We start from the raw sequence: 24,543 nt of genomic DNA, 5'->3' as shown, positions 1-24,543 counted from the left end.
TGAGAAGGATAAATGATGAATTATTAAGTTTATTTAGAGAGAAACTACAAATTGTGGTGTTTCTTTAAGGGAAATTGAGGTGCAGGAAGATGGCTATGGCAGAGCCATAAGCACATGGGAAGTAGGAAACATGCACTCATATGGAAAACATGGCAAAGTCCATGAGATTCATTCAAGAGAAAGTTGGGGCCCAGCCATAAATACATGGAAGATAGAATCTAAGATTTTAATATATGGAGGTTTAGAAGGAACACCATAGCATCCATCCTGAGTTTCCCCATGGAAGAAAGTTAAGAGTGCAAATGGCAGTGGAGAGAGAAAAGTAGAGACACGAAATTTAGATGAGAAAGGAGTCACAAAGAGAGTCATACGTATAGTTACCCTGAGTTTAGAGTAATTACACAGGCAGCAGGCTCAGAGTTTAGAGAAAGCATCCACCCGGTAGATCGAGTGTAAGGGAAATATACCTGTGGTAGATTCAGAAACCAGAGGAAAATCAGACAAGTAACTGAAGTGAGAAGTTATCCCAAAGAATGAAGCAGAGGCCTACAGAAAAACCACCCAGACCAAGAAGCAGTATTCTGCCCCCTCCCTTTCTGCAGCAAGGCTGGGTGAGAGGGAAAGTCACTCATGTGTATCCAAGCAGAGATGACAGGGAATCCACAGAGAGAAAAGGATGAACTGGGATAGCCTTTATAATTGGTTGATATGATTGTTCTCCTCAGATTCAGGTATGTAAGGGGTCCACCCTTATATGGTTTACAGATGTGAGGGGCAGACAACCGAGAACAGCCCTCTTGGGAGTATGCTAGACTGTGGGCAGCAGGGGGTGCTGTAGCTGAGTCTAGATCAGACACAAGTTTCATTCCTACCAAGAGTTCCATTCATGCCAGGGTGACATAGCATCAATTCTCTCTGGGCTTGTCTCTACACTGAATGCCTAAAAGAATCTAGCATTCTTATTTTTCTCCTTCAATGCTTGCAATATCATTTGAAATTTTAGAAAGCTAACCTGAGATATAAGATATCCAAAACATTCTGCTAGAAGCTTTGTTATCTAGACACATGACAAAAATGACAATTTTTTAAAATTTTTATTAACATTTTCCATGATTATAAAATATATCCCGTGGTAATTCCCTCCCCCCCCCACCCCCACACTTTCCCATTTGAAATTCCATTCTCCATCATATTACCTCCCCATTACAATCATTAAAAATGACAATTTTTTTAACTTGAATTTGTTTTGAGTCTATTTTTTTTCACTTTAAAGCAGTAGCTAAAAAATAGAGACTCAGAAACCTTCCTTCAGTGCTAGCGGGACACTGCTTGCAGAATGCACTCTAATCTTTACAGTCACTCAAGTTACAGAGCAGGCCTGCCCAATTATGCTTGAGAACATCTCCTTTTTTGAGACCATTTTAAAATTAATTGATTTGAAAGGGGACAATATAAATCAAAAATCAAAATTCAACTATGTGCTTCACTTGAAAACCTGAAAGAGAAATATCCTAGGTAGAAACTATTGTGAGGAAGAATAATTTACATGATGAATCTTGAGTTAAATGTGAAGCACCTGAAGTCAATAGCATTGAGTCCAAGCAGCATGCCAGCAAGCATATTTGCTTCTTCACCCAGGACAATTGCTCCATCTTCATAAAATCTCCTAAAAAAGATGAGACTGGATATATAAATATTGAAAACACCACTATTTTGATCTTGAGAAATCAGAGCCCCCAAAATACAGGAATAGCTCAATATTATTTAACTGACAATTCAAATTTGATCGATGAAGTCTTGAAGACATTTAGGAAAAAACCAAAACAAACAAAAACCAATAGTATCATTATAAAACTTACTCACCCTAAATGTTCTCAAAATTCTGATAAATAATTTCAAAAGTGATTCCTCAATGGGCCTTGGATGCCCAGAAATTTCTCTAATGGTGAAAAATACTAATGTAGTGTAAAAGGTAGAAAATTCAGGATCAATTGTATTGGTCAGTTTCCAAAACTACTTATAATATTTTTTGTATAATTCCAAGACTTACTGACTAATGGCTTGGAAGATGTGGTTATTAGTATTATATATTAACCACAATATTGTAATATTAATAGTGCAAGTGGCCACTAAAGTACATAATAAATATATATGCACACATACATACATATACTCAGAGATGGGGAGAGGCTCAAGGATTAATGCATTTGCCATGCAGGTGTAAGGACCTAAGTTCAGATCTCCAGAACACATGAAAAGCACGACACAGTAGTGCAAGCATCTGCATATGCATCACTGTAATGGTAAGATGAGACTCAGAGACAGGATACTCCCCAGAAGCTCATAGTCCAGCTATCCTAGCAAGCAAGGTAGAGAATAAGACACTCTTCTTCAAACAAGATTCAAGGCAAGAGTGCCACCACCTGAGGTTAAATCTCTTTGCCAAAAATGAGAGTATAAATGTATGTTTGCTAATTTCTACAGAACATTGCTTTTGTTAACATGTAAATGCCCTCAATAGCCTCAGGGAACTAAAAAATATTTATTTATTTATTTGAGAAAGAGGGAAAGAGAGAGAATGAGCACACCAGATTCTCTAACTATTGCAAGTGAACTCCAGACACATGTGCCACCTTGTGCATCTGGCTTAAGTGAGTACTGGGGAAATGAACCTGGGTCCTTAGACTTTGCAGACAAGCTCCTTAACTGCTAAGCCATCTCTCCAGCCCACCTGAGGGATTTTTACTTAAGATTGAGTTTGCAACTTGAGTCTTCAGCAGGCAGAGCCCTGCTGGGGAGGTGTCACTGGGAAGTGGATTTGGTAGTCCATCACTACTAGGTGTGTGAGGAGAAGCAGTCTGAGCTCTGGCTGTTCATGTTTGCTGGCTATTTAGTGGTGTCTTTCTGCTATGAATCTGTGGAAGTAAGCCAACTTTTTCTGCCATTGATGGTGATTCCCCTGGATTCTGTAAGCCTGAAATAAACCCCTTCCCTCCATAAGCTGCTTCTGGTTGGGTGTTTGACCATTAGTGAGATGTAACTGCAACAATAATTTCAAAATTATTTTGAAGAAAATAACAGGATATATTTCTACAAAGAATCTAGCACTGTTGAATTTACTTCTTTCTATTCTAACTCTTTTTACTGTGATAAAATCTTGCTATGTTGCCTAGGCTGGCCTTGAATTTATGATCTTTTTGCCTCAGTCACTTGCATTGCTATGATTATAGGTACACACTACTGTGCCCAGCACAGTTTTCTTCTTTTAAAACCGTACTACTAGGCTAGGAAGATGGCTCAGTGGATCAAGCATTTGCTGTACAAGACTGAGTACCCAAGTATGGAACACCAGCACTCATGTCAACAAAGGCCTGTGGCAGGTATTTATAATTCCATGGCTAAAGCAAGAAGGAAGGCAGACAGGAGAATTTTCCAGGAGACCAGGCCCTAGCAAGTCTGGCAAAAAGTTATGGTGAACGATGTGAAACTTTGTCACAGAAGGTGGAAAGGTGAAAACCAGCATATGTGGCTGGAGAGATGATTCAGTTATTAGGGTGCTTGCCTACAAAGGCTAATGACCTGGGTTCGATTCCCTAGTAACATAAAGCCAGATGCACAGTGGCACATGCTTCTGGAATTCGTTTGCAGTAGCTGGAGGCTGTGATTTCCCCTTTCCCTTTCTCTGTCTCTGTCTCTCTCTTCTACCTTCTCTCTACATGCAAATGAATAAATAAAAAAAATATTTTAAAAACTGTCATGTGATTGCCATACTCATTTAGGAGTATATACCAAAAAAAGTGTTATGTTAAAAACTGGTATATTTTACTGCAGAGATTGTTACACTGCTCTAGCTATTTATGTAACATTCAGGCAATGAATAGCACTTTATCACTCAATACCACTGTACTGACTAAAAACACCTGACATTAGCTATCTTGCTCTTTTAATGAGTTTTAGTGAATTCATAAAGACTATATTTTAATATATTCATAATAGTAGGATAATAATTAGTAGTAATACTGTAATATTAGTAGAAAGATGGGTTACTAAGTTGGCTGTTTATAAATGTAAACATAAACTTACACTATCAATTCTGAACAGCTGTTCAAAGTTTGCCAATTACTTTTACAAACATATCATTTGGCATTTAGAATAACAAAAATTGAACAAAGATATGATCCATTTTACTAGCAAGAAAATTACTAGCAAGAAAAGGTTAAAACAGTTTGTTCAAGCTCATATAAATAAACTGTTCAAGGAGGCAACTCTATTTGTAATGCTCTGTTGAAGCCTAGATGTGTTTTTTTTAATGGCCGAACCCCGTCATCCTCCTCTTTGTGAATAGATTCTGGTTGGACTGTTTCTGCAGATTAGGGTTCTGTCTGGAACCCATTCATTCTAATTTGTATTCTAACTGCTATGTAAAAAGAATTTAACATATATTCTATGGAAACTTTTACATACTTTGTTTCATAAGTAAAAGAAGCCCATCAAAGTATGACATCCCCTCACCCTCTTGGAAGTCAGGCTGCAGGTCCAGCTTGTGTGCCGCTATAAATGATTCAGAACATGCTCCTTTCTTCACCTCCTCTTACTACTGCCTTACACTACCAACTTCATCCCAATGGTTCTACACAATCAAATTCAATGAAAGTTATTTTTTTGGAAAACAATTCTGATTTTAATATTGAGAATCAATTCCTTTATTTCTTTTGTAAGGAGGTCTATTTTTTTTTATCACTCATTATGAACCACTCTACCATATTTGGCTTGAAATTATATACTATGAGTCAGGTGAGACTATTCTTGCCTGTATCCTGATGCTAACATTATATTAAGGACTACTGAAGAATCTGAAACAAAAAAAGTAACTTGTTGTAGAGATTTTTTAAAAAATATTTTATTTTTATTTATTTATTTGAGAGAGAGAGAGATACAGAAATAGGCAGGTAGACAGAGAGAATGGGCGCGCCAGGGCTTCCAGCCACTGCAAACGAACTCCAGATGCTTGCACCCTGTTGTGCATCTGGCTAACGTGGGTCCTGGGGAGTCGAGCCTCAAACCGGGGTCCTTAGGCTTCACAGGCAAGTGCTTAACCGCTAAGCCATCTCTCCAGCCCTAGAGATTTTTTTTTAAAGAAGTCTTTTTAAATGTTTCTCTTATAGGAGCTTTTCACTTAATCCATTAGTAAATGTGTCAAATTTTAAGGATAAGTGAAATTACTAGGCTCAAACTATGACACAAAGTTCCATTCAAATAAAACCATAATTCAAGCATTACACCACACAATACTGATTTTGTATAATGCAGCTGTGAGGAGGAGAGGAAAAATAAAAGGGCTAGCTATGAGGACTGCCCATGACAAGTTGAATATTTCATCACTGCTCTGGCTAAAAAAACACTGCAAAAGATATACTTTCAGGTTTGAGATAATATGCTTATAATACTGAATTAAATTAATCTGAGCAGATATTTTGGTCATGTAACTGAAGATAAAGTCATTCATGTGTATTTAAAGAGAGAGATTAGTTAGAAAAATTAATGCATCTTGTTAGTATGATGAATTTATTAGTCATTTTTACAAAAGACCTGACTACTATCACTTTCCAAAATTTCAAAAGCTCATAAAACTTCAACTTTTTTATGTTTTTAATATTTTAAAAGTTTGCTTATATAACTACGGTTATACAGTCACTAAGCAAAGAGTAAAGTATTTTTGGCATTTAATAATAGTAAGGTATACACTAAGGAATTTTTTTTCTCATTTAAAAATATTTTCTGTTCTAGAGAAAATATTTTTTTTTAAATTTATTTATTTATTTATTTGAGAGCGACAAACACAGAGAGAAAGACAGATAGAGGGAGAGAGAGAGAATGGGCGCGCCAGGGCTTCCAGCCTCTGCAAACGAACTCCAGATGCGTGCGCCCCCTTGTGCATCTGGCTAACGTGGGACCTGGGGAACCGAGCCTCGAACCGGGGTCCTTAGGCTTCACAGGCAAGCGCTTAACCGCTAAGCCATCTCTCCAGCCCGTCTAGAGAAAATATTTTTATGAGAACATTTTAACTAAAAAAATTCACTGACCTCCAATGATAAAATTTTAAAGTACTAAGATAAAAATACATAAAATCTTCCAAATAGTTGAATAGTAAAGGATGTTATTAAATACAGTTCTATAACTTAAATGTCAAGAAAAAACACAAGCAATTATTATTGGTTTTATTTTTATAGTTTGTTTTTTCAAGGTAGCGTCTCATTTGAGCCCAAGCTGACCTGAAATTCATTATGTAGTCTCAGGCCGGCCTCGAACTCATAGAAATCCCCCACCTCTGCCTCCAGAGTGCTGGAACTAAAGGTGTGTGCACTATGCCTGCCATAAGCAATTTTGTGATATCACTGTGTTCTAGAAGAAATGTACAGTTCTTATTAAGTACACTCTTCTTTATGTTACTATGTGTATGTATGTCTATACATGTACATATGGGTATAAAGTGTGTGGGTGTTTATGTTTAGAAGCATGCATATGCTACAGAATATATGTGCAGGTCCAAGGACAACTTCAGATGTTTGTACTCTCCTTTTACCTTGCTTGGAACAGGGTCTCTTTTAGTGTTGGTGTGTATGTGTGTGTGTGTGTGCATACATATATATATACACACACATACATGTATTTGTCACTGTGAGTGGTGGTTTGAATATAAAATGACTCTCATAGCCTTAAATGTTTATGATAATGACAAAGATACTATTGTCAATACAAAAATTTATAACTGTCTTCTTCTAGCAGTATTATATTTAAGCCTCATCCATTTGGAGGTTTGCATTGGCTATGTATAGGTCAACTAAAAACCAACTTCTTTTTCATAAATATTTTATTTTTTTAAAAAACATTTTTACTTATTTGCAAGTAGTGATAGAGAGAGGAGGGGGAAGAGACAGAGAGAGAGAAAATGTACATGCCAGAGCCTCCAATTGTTGCAAACAAACTCCAAATGCATGTGCCACTATGCATATGACTTTACATAGGCAGAGGGGAATCAAACACGGGTCCTTAGGCTTTGCAGGCAAGGGCCTTAACTACTGAGCCATCTCTCCAGCACCCCTCTAAGAAACTCTTGATAGTGTTTATCATTTTTTTCTTATTTATTTATTTAAGGTAGAGAGAGGGACAGAGTGAGAATGGGTGCACCTGGGCCTCTAGCCATTGCAAATGAACTACAGACACATGCGTCACCATGTGCATCTGGCCTAAGTGGGACCTGGAGAATCGAACCTGGGTCCTTAAAGTCCCTTGACCACTAAGTCATCTCTCCAGTCCTAGTGTTTATTATTTTAATCTTTGTAAGTGCTGTAGCTCTTCTTTATCCATGAAGGATACATTAGGAAATACTTACCAAATGCCTGAAACTGAATAATATCAAAGTCTATACAAACAGTCCTCAATCTATGATGGTGCAATTATAAATTTTTTTGATCTAAGGGTAATCGAGAAAACAATATATATTCAGTAGAAACTTATACTTTGGATTTGGAATTTTTATCCTTTCCAGAGTAGAAATATAGCAAACAATACTTTGTCCTTCTGGGCAGTGACCATAATTGAGCTCCCATCAGCTATACAATCACATGGCTACGATATATAAAATAACCTTGCTTAAAATGGTTTTGCTCAATCACAGGATTATGTGAGAATATGAAGAATATGATGGTAGAATAGACTAAGTTCTAATGCTTGGGAGGATAGATGAGCCAAATGCATTTTTGACATATTTTTTTTTAATTTGTGATAAGATTATTCAGCTATAACTCCACTTGTAGGTCAAAGAACTTCTTTTTCCTCTACATACATGCTTATGAGAAATTTTAACCTATACATTAGCCACAGTAAGATATTGAAAATAATATACAATTATTAATAATAAACTACAACAAAAGTTATTTAAAGTGCATGAATTTTTCATGTAATATTTTCAGATGATGAGTAATTAACTGGGACCATGGAAAGCACATCCTTAGATCTAAGAAGATTATTTTAACATGAAATACTTAGCATATTAAGATTCTGCAACATTCTCTTGGCTATTAAAAAATTTGTGATATTACTATTTTTATACTATTTTATTACTATTTTATATTGCATGCTTTTATAGAACTGAGAATTCCAATTATCATTTAATATTAGCTCAATAATTTACAAAGTCTTATACTTTCTTCCCATATACACTAAAATATTATAAAGATTAACTTCTTAGTAATACAACTTCTATCAGTATTATTTAAATACTGTAGTGTAATTTCCTTTTTCTTTTCTTTTCTTTCTTTTTTTTTTTTTTTTTTTTTGAGGTAGAGTCTCACTTTACCCCAGGCTGACCTGGAATTAACTCTGTAGTCTTAGGGTGGCCTCGAACAGTCTCACCTTACCCCAGGCTGACCTGGAATTAACTCTGTAGTCTCAGGGTGGCCTCGAATGCACGGCGATCCTCCTACTTCTGCCTCCTGAGTGCTGGGATTAAAGGCGTGCTCCACCACACCTGGTTGTAGTGTAATTTCTATGCATGGGTCTCTATGAAGCTTATCTTAACTTCATATCTTCTACATGCTAAATTTGTCCATGTTTGTTACTTTATTATTTTTCCAAAATGTTTTCAATCTTGTTTCTAATATCACATTTATAAATTTTAGTTTGGTGTTTCTGATTATTTTTTAGTCTGGGTAGACAGAAATGAAAACTCTGAACAAACTAATTCAGCCTTTACTTTATTTCTCATTTGTAGTTTTTCCTAGTACCCAGCAACCTAGCAAAGCAATTCTTCAGTTTTTTTTTTTATTTTTTTAGTTTAGATTCTAATCTTCACTCTCCCTGTTCCTCAGTTCTGATTTTTTTCCCAATAATACCCAAATCCCTGAACCACAGAATTCCTCAAAGTAGCTCTTGTTTTTCTTTTTCTGTTTTTCTCCAAGATATCTTCACCCTCAACAAAAAAGATCACACAAATTTCTTTAATACTTGGTAGCCAGTCATTATCTCCAAGAAAACTTACTGTTTTTCAGTTCCCCACCCTTACTCCACCCACATTTATCCTTAGATTTTCACAGAATAGTGTCTGCAAAGTTGCCTACCTTAGCTCCTCCTGCTGTACTGAGGAAAACGCTGTCACTATTTTAAAGGATATCATTTTTCTTTGTGAAGTCAGAATAAGAAGAAATTCTTTTGTTTAGGTACTCTCTGGATTCCTAACGGATTGGAAATAATTTCTCCTTCTATATGCATTTACCTCAGATAATAATCCAGATAAAAGGTAAAGTACAACTTTTCCTTTCAATATGTTGCTTATATTTTATAAACCTAATCTTCCACATGTATTTTTTTGGTCAAAAGTTTAAATTCACATTCATTAGTAATTAAAAAGTTTATCTGATTTCATTTCAAAGACAATGACAAACAGTGACAAAAAATACTAGTTTCTATTTTAGTTTTTGCGTTTAGTTACTATATAATAGTATCTCTAAGAAGAATATGAAAAAAGTATCTCTTCTCATCTTGTGGTTAGTAAAGTCATGCTATCCACATTTAAGCACTTTTATTAGAATATGTGTGTGTATGCATACATACATATTCTGCTTGACTAGAATATGTGTATATAGCATAAGAATATTTTTACTTCATTGACTTTGTTTAAAGCTGAATCATTTCCTTTCTATCAAAGAACATGGGTAATACCTAAGGACAAGGCAAAAAAGAACATTTCCTTTTAAATATTTGAACTACTTGTTCTAAAAATAATCTATTCAAAAATTATTTCTACCACACCCAATCATTTAAGCTAAGAAACAGAATTAACACTTAAGAAAGATTATTGTTTTAATTTCTATTTAGAAAAGATGAAATACCATAGTTCACGAGATTATTAATGTGTAAGCTTGGTTTTCATTTAATTAATTTAGAGTTTTTAGGTCTAGTCTAATAAATTTTGACAATGTGCTCTGATTTTAATTTCCAGTCCTGGTATCTTTAGTGTTTTGCTTTCATAATTAAACTTATTTTACTAGTAATGATACATATTTCATTTTTTTAAATTCATTTCAAACATGTGTTTATCAGTCATTTCATTATCCACCTTAAAATATCACAAGAATATCAAGTTTCTTAAAAAGAACTTAATAAATATGTATCAGATTTCCCTTATGAAAATGCTCTGTATATATAAATCTTTCCAGCTGGATAAATTTATTGTCATCATATGTTTTTGTATTTCCCAAATTAAAAGTTTACTATTTTATTACCCATGAAGACAATGGCATATAAATAAAACACTATTATCTCTATAAGACAGTAACTAAAAGAATGTTACAATAAATTCTCAGATCTTCTCAAAATCCAGAACATTAAATGTTTTGTCAAGACATAGAACTCAAGATCCTAGTCCATATATTAAAGTTCCCAATAATAAAAACAGAAGTAGGATTCCAGATGTATACAAGTGTTTTGTGACTAATTTTTTAAATTAAAAGTGGCATATTCCTGTTATGTTATTTTCTTTTTGAGAAATATGATTAATAAAAAAATACATAACTATTTTAATTTATAAATATCCACATCAGTGCTACCTAACATTCTTATCAGTGAGAAAGAAAATAATTTATATTTGAGCTATTAGCCAAATGCTATGGAGTACTTGAAATATGGTACAGCAATTAAATAACTAAATTTGGAGTTTTTTGTAACCCTAAATAATTTTGGCTTTATGGTGGCTTATGGCATTATATATTGTATGCCTAAAGATATGAGATAATTAATTTGTTTTCATCAACAAATAATTATTTTTTGATAGATTATTTATTAATTTGAGAGAGAGAGAGAGAGAGAAAATGGGCATGCTAGGCCCCTAGCCACTGCAAACTCCAGATCCCAGCGCCACCTTGTACATCTGGCTTACGTTTGTATTGGGGAATTGAACCTGGGTCCTTAGACTTCACAGGCAAATGATTTAACTGCTAAGCCAACTCTCCATCCCCTAAAAATACTTCTTTTACATGTGAATATGTATATATCTTTTCATGTATGTGGGTGCATGTGTATGCAGGTATGTGTAAATGCATTTGTGCATGTGTGGAGGCCAGAGGTTAACATCACATGTCTTTACTAATCACTCTCTACCTTCTTTTATGAGTCAGGGTCTCTCACTGAACCCTGAGCTCAGATTTTACTAGAATGGCTAGCCAACACACCCTTGTGATCCTCCTGTGTCTGCCTCCCAGCAATGAGATTACAGGCACACATATCCATACCTGGATTTTAAATGGGATTTAAACTCAGGTTCTCATGCTTGCAATGCAAGTACCTTATCCACTGAGTAATCTTCTCAGCTCCTACAAATACGTTTGATATAAAGAAAAGTGGTTTCCTTCAAAAGCAATAAATATAGATCAGTAGACCAGAGCTAAATAGGAATACTATTGACCAAATCTGAACTTTCATTACCATTATAAGCATTAAATAAGGTCTTGGCTTTCACAGGGAAAGTCTACATAACTCAAGAAATGCAATGTTGACATAGACTGCACCAAAAAGACAATCACTAGCTAGATACGAGATTTAAAGAAGTGAATGATGCATTTATACTTTTCTCAAGATACAACAAAAAATACACTATAGTATGAAAAGAGTAAAGATGTCATAATGACTTCATAGACAGAAATCATTCAGAAAATTATGTTCCATGCATGTGTACCTTGTACATAAATCAACAAGGCAGATATATATGTATGGCTGACAAATAATATTCCCAAGAAGACAGTAGATTTATCTGAGCAGTAAGAATAGATGACCTAATAAAAATTTCGAACTTCAGACTAAATGGCCCCACTTTGTTGTTATTTTTAAGTTTCAAATAAATATTAGAACATAAAAGGACTTTTTAACCTGGTTGTTTTGAAGTCTCTTAAAGCTGTAGAGATGTATTCAGATAAATGTTTTTCCATGAGTGCCACTCTGATCCAGGCTCTACCCTAAAAGGTAAAAGAAATAATCAGGTAAGAAAAACATATTTTACCCAGCATACTGTCAAAGTGTAAGCATCTTAGCACACAAGGAACAACTCATTGAAAATACAAACAATGGGGCTGCAGAGATGGCTTAGTGGTTAAGGTGTTTGCCTGCAAAGCCAAAGTACCTCAGTTCAATTCCCCAGGACCCATGTAAGACAGATGCACAAGGTGGCACATGTGTCTACGGTTTGTGTGCAGTGGCTGGAGGCCCTGGCACACCCATCCTTTCTCTCTCTTGCTTTCTCAAATAAATAAGTAAATAACTTTAAAAAATACAAACTACAAAAATATCTACATTGATAAAGTAGGTAAACTCACATCGAGTATGTGTTTTGATTTTTTTTTTTTTTTTTGGTTTAGCAAACCAAGTCTGTCCCCTGATGAGACAAAACATTAATGATTTACTTGGATTAGACACTTATTTTGAATGATAAGATATAATTCTACTTAAATACCCAAAGGCAACATGCTAAGCAAGCACCTTATAACACATAAGAAACAGAGTTCTTCTTCATTAACTCTAGCATTAAAGTTTTAAGAAAATTTCCTCTTATCCTTCCAGATAGAGGCTTTCATATTACTGGCAACAAATTACATTACATAAATAATCATGTATACCAACCATAAGTTATTAAATTTTAAGCCTTCCCCATCTGAGAATTGTAAAATTTATCACCAAATATTTAGACTATAAAAATATCCAGGGACTTTGGAAATAATTCAGTGATACAATACTTGCCTGTCATGTTCCAGGCTTCATTTAATTTCTAGTACTACACATACAATAATACAAAACCCTCAATGAATTGGCACATTTTGGCAAACAATCATAGAAACAATTCTTATTAGCATATAACTTTACCAAACATAACAACATTTTTCAGCAGTTGATATTAATCCTTTTTTAATACTCCCCAAATTTTAATTAATTTATATTTGCATATTATATATAAGTGGTGTGTATGTGTGGTATATGCACACTTGTGTGCAGCTGCATGCACCCCAGGTATTGTATGTCCCCTTGAGACAGGATTTCTTCCTCAACCCAGAGCTGCTATCTGTCAGTGAACCCCAGAAATTCTGTAGTTTCTGCAGCCTGTTGCCTGGGGTTACAAATGTGTGTGGCCATGTCCAGATTTTTACATGAGTTTTGAGGAGTCAAACATGGCAGTCTCTAGCTCCAGAGGCCCTCATGCATAAGCTTCAAGTGCTCTTAACTGCTGAGCCATTATCTTCCTTACCCAGTATTTCTTCTCACCTCATTATTTATGATGAATGAATATAATAAATCATAACGGTAGGAATAATTTTAAATTATAATTCAAGGATAGATGTATATACCCTAGTTAATGTAACTAGAGTATACATTAATTGGTCTAGCATGTTAAATTCAATAAGAAAATATATATAAACACAGGCAACTTCAAAGAAGGAAAGCTAAAGCTAGCTAAAATAAGAACTGCTCTAAAAAATCAAAAGATATATAAGAATGACTCAAGAACAGTATTTGAGACTAAGAAAAAAATTTAAAGGTACAGAAAGGATTTCTTGAACTTGAAATAGTTGGAATATTAAGAAAATATAATGAAATATGGACAAAGTCAGTAATAGTAACTAAAAACTCACCAAGAGTTTTTTTTTTTTAGTTGTCATAAATATGCTTACAGATAATTAGCTTAAGAGAGGAAGCAGAAGATTCAGATGAATTTATCAAAGTGAAGTAAATTATCTACTGAGATTAAGCCATTACTAAGAGGGCTGGAATACAGTCTGGAACCTAAATAAGTTTATGCTTAGAAATCCTATGTCCCAATTACCTTTGATAATTAAGGAAAAAAAGCAATGCAATATACCTTATTATAATTTAAAAATATTTTATTTTTATTTATTTATTTGAGAAATAGATTAATTCATCACCTGGTGCATCTGGCTTACATGGGTCCTTTGGCTTTGCAGGTAAGCACCTTAACCAACAAGCCATCTCTCCAGCCCACAATATACCTTAGATGGAAAGACTTTAGACATGATTTTAAATTCAAATATTCTAACATATTGTTAGGATATGTTTAGATGCTAGGAAACAGGCTCAGCTTGAGCTCAGCCAAAGAAAGGAAAAACTCTACATTCCTTTTAATCTAGAGATTAAAATTAAATTAAATAGATTAAAATATCAAATTCCCCATGGTGACATAGTCCTATAATATAAGTGTCAGTGGCATAGCAGTGTCAGAACACACATAATCAAATCAATCAGTTCAATTAATGGAACGAGGCTATCTGTATAGCTCAGTAGCAAAGTGCTTACTCAGTTCAATCCCTAGTATCCCCTACCCACACACATTAAGAACACTTCTGTACTAAACTGGTTATTGTTCCACAGTGTATTTATATTTTTCATTGTTTCAACTATCTTCTGCACAACTAAAGTGTAATCAAATTGTCCCTTTATGTACTACCAAAAACTAAAGCTGTTTATCAGCTTTATGCTTATCAGGTAAGTGCAGTGCTTTAATTCTGGTGATTCTTTGTCTTTGTGTCAAGGCAGAATGACAATATGACATACGCTAGTAGTCAATCAAGACAGCAGCTTCTTAAGGCTCAATAAACCTGCAATTCAGACATTTGCTGAATCCTTCAATCCTGACACTTGGTAGGAGTCATCTACTGAGTAGGTTGAGCACTTTACTCTTCTAACTATGATGAATAAAGCCATCTTTGATGCAAACTTCTCACAGCATGACCAATCATAGATCTTTTTCCACTAAATGGAATCTGTGGAAGAAATTTGAACAAAATGAATACATAAAAACATTGCTTAGGCCAGACGTAGTGGTGCACATCTTTAATCCTAGCACTCAGGAGACAGATGTAGGAGGATCATTGTGAATTCGAGGCCACCCTGAGACTACATAGTTAATTCCAGGTCAGACTGGCCCAGAGTGAGACCCTACCTTGAAAACCCAAAAACGAAACAAAACAAAACAAAAAATCAACCAACCAACTAAACAAACAAACAAACAACAACAACAACAAAAGCCATGGCTCAGAACATGGATTTTCTGTGTTATTTTGAATCTCAACACCAGTTCTTTACAAAACAATTACAAGTCTTTGCTGAGTGACTTCCTGTACAGGAACTAATCCCAAGAGCCTAATTAAGAGTTGGGAAGCAAGGGCTTAGGATTCTTTGGTCCACCCCAACTTCAGTCAAAATGCTACAGTTCTAAAGATTGTTGACTTCTCAATGAGGACATGCAAGTTCTATAAATATATTCCACTCTCTATTGAAGGGCTTGGAATGTACTTGTCATGTTCACATCACTTGTTTAAATTTAAAAATGAGAAAGTTTATATACCATAAATTTTTACTTGCATAGATTTGACTCATCCAAACTATAACTAATCTTTTAACTTTAATCTAAAGTAATCAAAATATTATTTCTAAATCATATGAAAACATGAAAGTAAAACATAAACTTAACCCAGATACAATTGCAATTGGAAAATTCTGAAATAATGATCTTAATTGTGAATTGATGATCAAACTGTAAATCTTTGTTTTCCACAACACAATAAAAACATGAAGAAAATTTGTGAATTATCACTAATATAGCTTACTTCAGCAGCTCAGGCTTTTATAATTTTAAAAATTACTGAGGACTGTAAAAGATATTTTATGTGGGCTATATCTACTAATAATTACTGCATTATAATGTAAACCTAGAAAATTTTAGAATATGAGGTAATTCAAAAATAATAGCCAAAATAAAAACATAAAAAATAATAGCCCATTACATGTTAGTATAAATAACATGGTCATAAAATTATTATTTTTCTGTATAAAGTATTAATGAGAAAAGGTTCTGCTACATGTTGTCTTCAAGTTAATTACCAGTTATTTTGTTGAAGTGCATGAAGATACTCTTGCTTCACACAGATAATAGGAAAAGGAAATCTCTTCCCTTTTTTTTGTTTTCCTCTCTCTTTTTAGAAACAGAGTCTCACCCTGTATTCCAGGTTAACATGCAACTCACTACATAGTCTCTCAAACTGACAAGCCATATAGGATTACAGGTATGCAAAAATGTGCAAGGCTGGGCTAGAGAGATTGCTCAGTGATTAAGGCACTTGCCTGCAAAGCCTAACCATCCAGGTTTGATTCCTTAGTACCCACATACAGCCAGATATACAAAGTGGTACATGCATTTGGAGACTGTTTGCAGTGGCTTAAGGCCCTGACATGACCATTCTACACCTCTCTTCTCTCTACTTTCAAATAAATAAACAAAACATTTTTTTAATTATGCATGGCTTCAGGGACTTTTTATTTTATTTAACAAAGGGGGAGTGAGAGAGACAGAGGGAGGAAGGGAGAGAGAGAGAGACAGAGAGAGAGAGAGAGAGAGGGAGAGGGAGAGGGAGGGAGGGAGAAAGAGATGTACATCAGAGTCTCTAGCCACACTAAATGAATTCCAGATGCATGTGTCACCTTGTGCATCTGGTTTACCTGGGTCCTGGGGAATTGAACCTAGGTCCTTTGACTTTGCAGGCAAGTGCCTTAACTGCTAAGCCATCTCACCAGCCCTTCAGGAACTCTTTTAATGATTAAAACATTTGTGGAGATTCTCTTTATGCTAAGTCAAAACTTAGCAAATGATAATATTTAAAAGTTAGTTGCTACATCAATATTTTTAAAAATGAACTTCTAATACTGTATCATACCATGGTTTATCTTGTAGCTATATTTTTTGATTTTTTAAAATTATTTATTTGAGAGGGAAAGAAGGGGTGGGGGGAGAGGGAGAGAGAGAAAGAATGGGAATGCCAGGGCCTCCAGCCACTGCAAACAAACTCCAGGCGCATGTGCCTCCTTGTGCATCTGGCTTAGGCGGGTCCTAGGGAATTGAACTGAGGTCCTTTAGCTTTGCAGGCAAATGCCTTACCTGCATCTCTCTAGCCCTATCTTGTAGTTTTAATTAGTCATTCACTTATGCATTATTTTGTAATTCCATGTATTATTTGGAAACCATGTGTTTAGGCAGGTCAAGTATTGCTGCAGTCACATTTGCACTGCTGGCAAAATCACTCGACCAAGAGCAGCTTGTGGGAAAAAAAAAAGGTTTATTTTGGCTTACAGACTTGAGGGGAAGCTCCACGATGGCAGGGAAAAGCAATGGCATGAGCAAAGGATGGACATCACTTCCTGGTCAACATCAGCAGGAGAATATGCCAGAACTGGCAGGGGGAAACTGGCTATAACACCCATAAACTCACCCAGAACAATATACTGCCTCCAGGAGTCGTTAATTCCCAAATCTCCATCATTTATTTTTGTTTGATTTTTTGATGTTTGCTATCCTTATTGGGGTAAGGTGGAATCTCATAGTTGTTTTAATTTGCATTTCTCTAATGATTAAGGATGACGAACATTTTCTTAAGTATGTGTTTGCCATTTGTATTTCTTCCTCTGTGAACTGCCTGTTCAGCTCTTTGCCCCATTTTGTGAGTGGGGTGTTTGACTTCTTACTGTTTAGATTTTGAGTTCTTTGTATATTCTAGAGATTAGGCCTCTATCAGTTGGATGCCCCGCAAATATTTTCTCCCATTCTGTGGGCAATCTATTGGCTTTGCTTATTGTATGCTTGTCTGTAAAGAAACTCTTCAGCTTCATGTGATCCCATTGGTTGAGTGACTGTTTAAGATCGTGAGCTACTGAGGTTTTGTTCAGGAAGTCTTTTTCCATTCCTATATCATGGAAAGTACTTCCTAAATTTTCTTCCAGTAGTATTAGAGTTTCCGGTCTTATATTGAGGTCTTTGATCCATTTGGATTTGAGTGTAGTGCATGGTGAACTGTGTGGATCAAGTTTCGGTTTCTTGCATGTGGTTATCCAGTTTGTACAGCACCATTTGTTGAAGGTGCTGTCTCCTAGCATTCAGAACACCTCAGTTTAAGGTGGATGTTGAAGTCAGGTTTGCATTGCTGACAGAAATCACCCCCAAGAGCACCTTTTGAGAAAAAAGGGTTTATTTTGGCTTACAGACTCAAGGGGAAGCTTCATGATAGTAGAGGAGACAATGGCATGAACAGAAGGTGGACATCACCCCCTGGCCAACATAAGTTGGACAACAGCAACAGAAGACTGTGCCAAACACTAGCAAGGGGAAACTGGCTATAATACCCATAAGCCTGCCCCCAACGAAACACTGCCTCCAGGAGGCAATAATTCCCAAATCTCCATCAGCTGGAAACCTAGCATTCAGAATACCCAGGTTTATGGGGGACATTTGAATTAAACCAACACAAGTATTAACAATAACATTATACAATTAAATAATACATTTCCTAATATAAACATCAATGTTATTAGAAAAAACTTAAAGTACCCAGCTTAGTTAACAATTCAATCACACAAGTATGTTTCTAGAGGCAACCACACATTTCAATAAGCTAAGAAAAAATTCATGTATTTTCCCATATTTTTGTATTTTTTGAGATAAGATCTTGCTATATAACCTGGGCTGCCCTGGAATTTACTATGTAGCCCAGTCCTCTTGACTCATCCAGCCTAGATTACAGTCATGTGACAATCACCATGTCCAGTCATATTTCCCACTTTCTTCTGAATCTATAAGGAGATATCTATTCAAAAGCTGAATTAAATAAAATTAGCACTTACTGTGCTATCATGGACATTTTGAGCAAGGCAAGCTGTTTTATACTTGCTTTCTATATGATGAGAAAGTGCTCAATTACTACTCGTGTTACTTGATGCCACTGCCTTAATCTGTGCTCTGGCACCAGCCATTCTACCTCCTCTTGCTGTGCTTGTGCGTGTGAATGCTGACACAGGGAAATGGAAAAGCAAATAACAAGCTGGCATTATAAACAAATAGTTTAGAGATAATGGGCTTCAAAGAGAGCAGAGATCCCAATCTTAGAGATAATGGACCTAAACAAAGGCTAAAACCCCCAAAGATTCCTCAGGACACTGGTGAAGAGCCATTGTTTTAGATTAATCTAGAAATCAGAATAGGACATATTCTGTCACACTTCCTCAAAGGAAATTTGCATAGAGTACATTAGTATCTTCTTCTATTCAAGATGCAACAGTGAAGAAGCAATAGCATTCTAAAATAGCTATATGTGATGAAAAACAAAAGGAAACATGCCTCTGGAAGAGGAGGAAACATTTTTTTTCCAGTATATAGTTAAAATATTTTCTGTATAGGTAAAACAAGCTTATAATTAATTATAGACAGTGCATATTATGTATATCTTACCTTAGCTCTAGAGGAACTGACATTTTCCATATTTTCAATGCTGCAGATACAATTTTGTGAGACTTTCCGGCAAGCCACTCTGATATAGTCCCAGAAGCTACGAGGACTTTCATAACCAAACCAGGTTACTTGACCTTCAGGAGATAAATTGTAATACAAAATAAAAGAAAACTAGTCCAGAAAATTTTCAAAATGTAAGAACAATAAAAATCTAAAAAAGTAAAGGTAATGAATATAGTGGGCCCTTATGGAAAGAGCATGGATCTTCAAAGAATTGTTAAGTATAGTTCCCTTTCTACCTTGAGTAGAATGGAAGTGGATAACTAACCAGCAGAAATTCTAAAATCAACCACTAATATTCAGCACATTGAGAAAGTCTCCTCTTCTCCAATTTTTTTTTTTTTTTTTTTAGTGAAATAAAAAAGAACTGGGGGCTGGAGATATGGCTTTGTTGTTAAGGCACTTGCCTGCAAGGTCTAAGGACCCATGTTCGACTCTCCAGATTCCACATAAGCCAAATGCACAAAGGTGAAGCAAGTGCAAGTCTGCACATCCCATTAGGTGGCACAAGCATCTGGAGTTCAACTTCATTTGATGAGGCCCTGGCATGCCAATTCTCTCTCACACGTGCGCTCTCTCTCTCTCTCTCTCTCTCTCTCTCTCTCTCTCTCTCTTTCTCAAATAAATAAATAAAAGAACTGGGCACTCAAAATATCTTACTATCTATGGTAATATTTTAGATAAGTCATAAGAAATTGTCCTTGTCTTTTCTGTTGACTGGCTAAGCATTCATTTAAAGGTTGAATTTTAAACCTTTTTCTACTTTGAAAAATAGCAAAAAAAAAAAAAAAAAGGTAATTCTTTTCTTCCCCTTTATATGGATATTTCAAATATGAGCTGTGATCTATCCTGTAAGAACATAAAATCAATAAGCATATTTCCTGAAGAGTCATGAACCCCTATCCAACCATTCTTGTCTATAGAACTTCCTTGTAACAGTTACACTTTCTGTCATTTTGTTGCCCAGTGTGATTAGTTTTATCTAGGGAAGCTAGATAATCTTAATGTAGAAATATTTGCTTTTATATTTTAAATACGAGCTACTTACTTATCTCAAAATTTCCCTTACCCAATAATAACTTCTCTCCAGAGACATAAAAATGTGTTTTGTCAGCAACTTGCCTTTAAAGGACAATGTTGAAGATGATATTTGATTAGTTCCCAACCATGGCAGCAAAACCTGACAATTTTAAAAAAAAAATACTCATTTTTTATTTCTCTGCAGATAAAATAATCAAAATACTTAGTGAAGGAAGCAGGAATAGTATTTTTCAAAAAATTCCTCTAGGGTTTCTAATAATGTAATTGTGATCAATCAACAAGTTTCCTCCTTGCTTCCAACCGTGTGTTCTCCACAGTTGGTCCACTGGAGGCACAACTTGTTATACTAATTTTTTATGTGCTTCTGGCCAGAAATCCAGGGTCCCAGAATATTAGGCAATCTGTCTCTAAGCTACATCCCCATACCAACTGATTCTTATAATTATTTCTCTATCTAATTGTCTCATATATAAGTGGTATGATCACTATTACATCAACTCTTCAGTTCGATCTTTAGCATTTAACACCATATTAGGTTAGACTCATCACAGGGACTCAATAAATACTTGTTGGACAAATGAGAGAGTAAATCAGCACAAAATTGCTGGTATTAACTGCACTAAATTACAAACACCAAACATTTTAGACAAATACATTAACTCATGCTTCAATGTGAATAAAAGTGCAAAAGCACTTTAACTGCATATTTTAAAACAGCTATATAGTTTAATGTCTTTTTAAAAATCATAGATTACTACCTACAAATAGAAGTTTACATGAATACTTATAACCTCCCTTCATCACTTTACTTTGCTTCTAATATTCTTTGACTTTAAAAAACTCCTGGTCAGGGCTGGAGATATGGTTTAGTGGTTATGGGACTTGCCTGCAGAGCCTAAGGACCCATGTTTGACTCTTCAGATCCAAAGTAAGCCAGATGCACAAGGTGATGCAAGTGTGCAAGGTCGCATATGTGCACAAAGTGGAACACACATCTGGAGTTTGATTACAGTGGCTAGATGTCCTGGTGTGCCAATTCTCGTTCTCTCTCTCCCTCCCTCTCTTGCTCTAGCTCTCTCATGTTAAAAATCAGGCCAGTCTGTTGGGCTTACCTTAAAAACAACCAAAAAAAAAAAAAAAAAAACACTCCTGGTTAACTACCTCTAAATAGTTTAACTTCAGGGCAGGTTTCATGTCATCAACTTTCCAGATGGCTAGTAGATTAATAACATGGGATTTTGAGACAGGTGAATCTGAATTCCATCACTTTCTAGCTGTGTGATATGAAGCAAATGACTTTAAGTTAATTCTATTTATCTGAACAACTTCTGTAAACTGAGACGAATGCAAATCATATCAACAGCACTTTCATGAATATCAGATGAGCTCATATACATGCACTAAGTAGCAGAGACTACTTCAGATTAAGTAGTAGGTATTAATTATTGCTAATATTACTGTTGTCACACATCATTAAAGGGACCATGTTTTCTTTGCAACACAGAGGAGGAATAAGATGCAAAATTAAGTTTCAATTCCTAATCAATCTTTTCCCATATCAACATTTCTTCTGTTTTTATTTTTGTTTTTTTGAGGTAGGGTCTCACTCTGGCCCAGGCTGACCTGGAATTAACTATGTAGTCTCAGGGTGGCCTTGAACTCATGGCACTCCTATCTCTGCCTCCCAAGTGCTGGGATTAAGGTGTATGCCACCATGCCCAGCTAACATTTCTTTTTTTTTTTTTTGGGGGGGGGTTTTCAAGGGAAGGCCTCACTCTAGCCCAGGCTGTCCTGGAATTTACTATGTAGTCTCAGGGTGGCCTTGAACTCATGGTGATCCTCCTACCACTGCCTCCCAAGTGCTGGAATTAAAGGCGTGCGCCACCATGCCTGGTTTAACATTTCTTTATTAATGAACATATTTTTACTTACTTAAAAGAGAGACAGAAAGGGAGAGTGAGAATGGGCATGCTAGGATCTCTTGCACTGCAAACAAATTTCAGATAGCTGTGCAACTTTGTGCATCTGGCTTTTCGTGGATACTGAGGAATCAAACTCAGGCTGTCAGACTTTGCAAGAAAGTACTTTAATCTCTAAGTCACCTCTCAAGTCCTCCATGTCAACATTTCTAATTTACTTTCTCAAAATGCTTCTGCAGTAAATTAATTTTATCTTTTATTGTCAGAGATCATATTATGATTTAAAATATATATATATATATCTGCCTGACTTCTTTCAAAAAAAAAATGATTAGTACACACTGTCAATTAGTTTATCACAAAAATCTTCTGTTGTCCTTAATCTCTCTAAAAAGGAGGTATGGGACGGGGCTAGAGAGATGGCTTAGTGGTTAAGGCACTTGCCTGCGAAACCTATGGACCTATGTTCAACTCTCCAGATCCCACATAGTCCAGGTGCACAAAGGTGAGGCAAGCACAAGGTCACACATGCTCCCTAGGTGTTGCAAGTGTCTGGAGTTCGATTGTAGTGGCTGAGGCCCTGGTGTTCCAATTCTCTCTTTCTCTCTCTAAAATAATAATAATAATAAAGACTAGGGGAAACAGAAGCCAGAGGAAGGCAAGAAAAGGGCACTATTTTAATTTTCCATCACATATAAAGGGAATTGAGATGGGTACCCAAGGGGGAAAAAAAAAATAGAATGCAGGTTGTCATCACCAAGTGTAATTTCCTTTGTCAGGGAACATACAGGAATCTAGCACTTTGAATAGGGTATAATTTGTTTTTCATAAATTTCTTTTCTCTTATATTTCACATGGCTAAGGAAAATAATTTGTAATTTTCAAAAAAGAGCTACTGTTGGGCTGGAGAGATGGCTTAGTGGTTAAGACATTTGCCTGCAAAGCCAAAGGATTCCAGTTTGATTCTCCAGGATCCACATAAGCCAGATGCACAAGGGGCCACATGCATCTGGAGTTCATTTGCAGTGGTTGGAGACTATGGTGTGCCCCAATCTCTCTCTCTCTTTCTCTCTCTCTCTCTCTCTCTCTCTCTCTCCCTCTTTCTCTTTCAAATAAATAAATAATTTTTTTTTTTAAAAAAGAGCTACTGTTTGTTTTTTAAGCCTAAAATAGGAAACAAAGGTTTAGAAAACACAGAAACCTAGGTCTGGATTGTACAGAAGAGTGCCCACTAAGTCCCTGGGACTACTTCTATATGTATGCTATACTAGTTATAAAGATTTCTACCCAAAAGATAATGGCAAGATTGTTCACACTAAAAAGTGAGAAACTCATTCACAGAATGGTATATAACTATGACTTGCAAGACCTTAAATAAACCAGTAGTATCTTCACTGTATATGTATTTTTTGTAAATTCAACAAGTTGGATCTGAGTATCTCCCTTCCTAATCTACATGCATGCAACCCTGCCAGAGTGAAGTTCTTAATTTAAGAGACTGAAATGGTCACATTCAGAAGCATCTGATTTAAAAGAAAGTAGAGTCACATGTGAGAGCCCTCAAATAAGCTTTTAAACTGCCAATATATTTTCAAATTTTACTGAAATTATTTCTGTACATATAAGAAGTTAAATTTAGGCATGAAATGTGTGTTCAAATGGTTATTTCAGATTTCACTAAAATATTAACTTTTTCTTACACATAGACTGACTGCTAGTACTCAGTAGGAGATAAAGAAACAAGGCCACAAGCAAAATTTGCTTAAAAACATGGGCCAGGTGTGGTGGCCCATACCTTTAATCCCAGCACTTTGGAGACAGAGGCAGGAGATTGCTATGAGTTCAAGGCTACCCTGAGATAATATATTGAATTCCAGGTCAGCCTAGGCTAGAGTGAAACCCTACCCCAAAATAAAACAAATACATAAACAATAAATAAATAAACATGACAGTGATAACCAATCCTAAACATTTCATGTTCTCCACAAAAACAAATCAAACAGCAAAAATCCAACTCCAAACCTGACTAATTTGTGTGTTGGAGAAAAGTTATTTTAGTGAAGATATACACTGGCACTAACAAAATTATCCTTTTTAGCACTCTCAATGAGTATGTGTATAATATGCTTTCAATTATAAGTGTTCTTAGAAGCTGGCATTGCTTATCAATGACAAAATTAAGCAAGCTTTTCA

The 24,543-nt window shown here is 35.5% G+C and overlaps 1 protein-coding gene across 6 annotated transcripts in view; it reads right to left on the bottom strand.

Moving 5' to 3' along the window:
- The window catches only part of Rundc3b (RUN domain containing 3B), a 146,839-nt gene that overhangs the window by 62,719 nt on the left and 59,577 nt on the right, over positions 1-24,543 (bottom strand). For 3 of the 6 annotated variants that reach the window (XM_045160433.1, XM_045160432.1, XM_045160435.1), the window contains exons 3-5: positions 19,331-19,464; positions 11,923-12,008; positions 1,547-1,666 (exon numbers count right to left, since the gene is read on the bottom strand). In XM_045160433.1, the coding sequence (XP_045016368.1) occupies positions 1,547-1,666; positions 11,923-12,008; positions 19,331-19,464 (340 nt within the window). The remainder of the gene's footprint in view (positions 1-1,546; positions 1,667-11,922; positions 12,009-19,330; positions 19,465-24,543) is intronic. The other 3 variants (XM_004662287.2, XM_045160434.1, XM_004662288.2) reach the window with 1 other exon arrangement.

Source organism: Jaculus jaculus, chromosome 10 (assembly GCF_020740685.1).
Source record: "Jaculus jaculus isolate mJacJac1 chromosome 10, mJacJac1.mat.Y.cur, whole genome shotgun sequence".
Lineage (NCBI taxonomy): Eukaryota > Metazoa > Chordata > Mammalia > Rodentia > Dipodidae > Jaculus > Jaculus jaculus.
The sequence above is the reverse complement of the archived record's forward strand: the minus strand, read 5'-3'. Positions and strand labels throughout refer to the sequence as shown.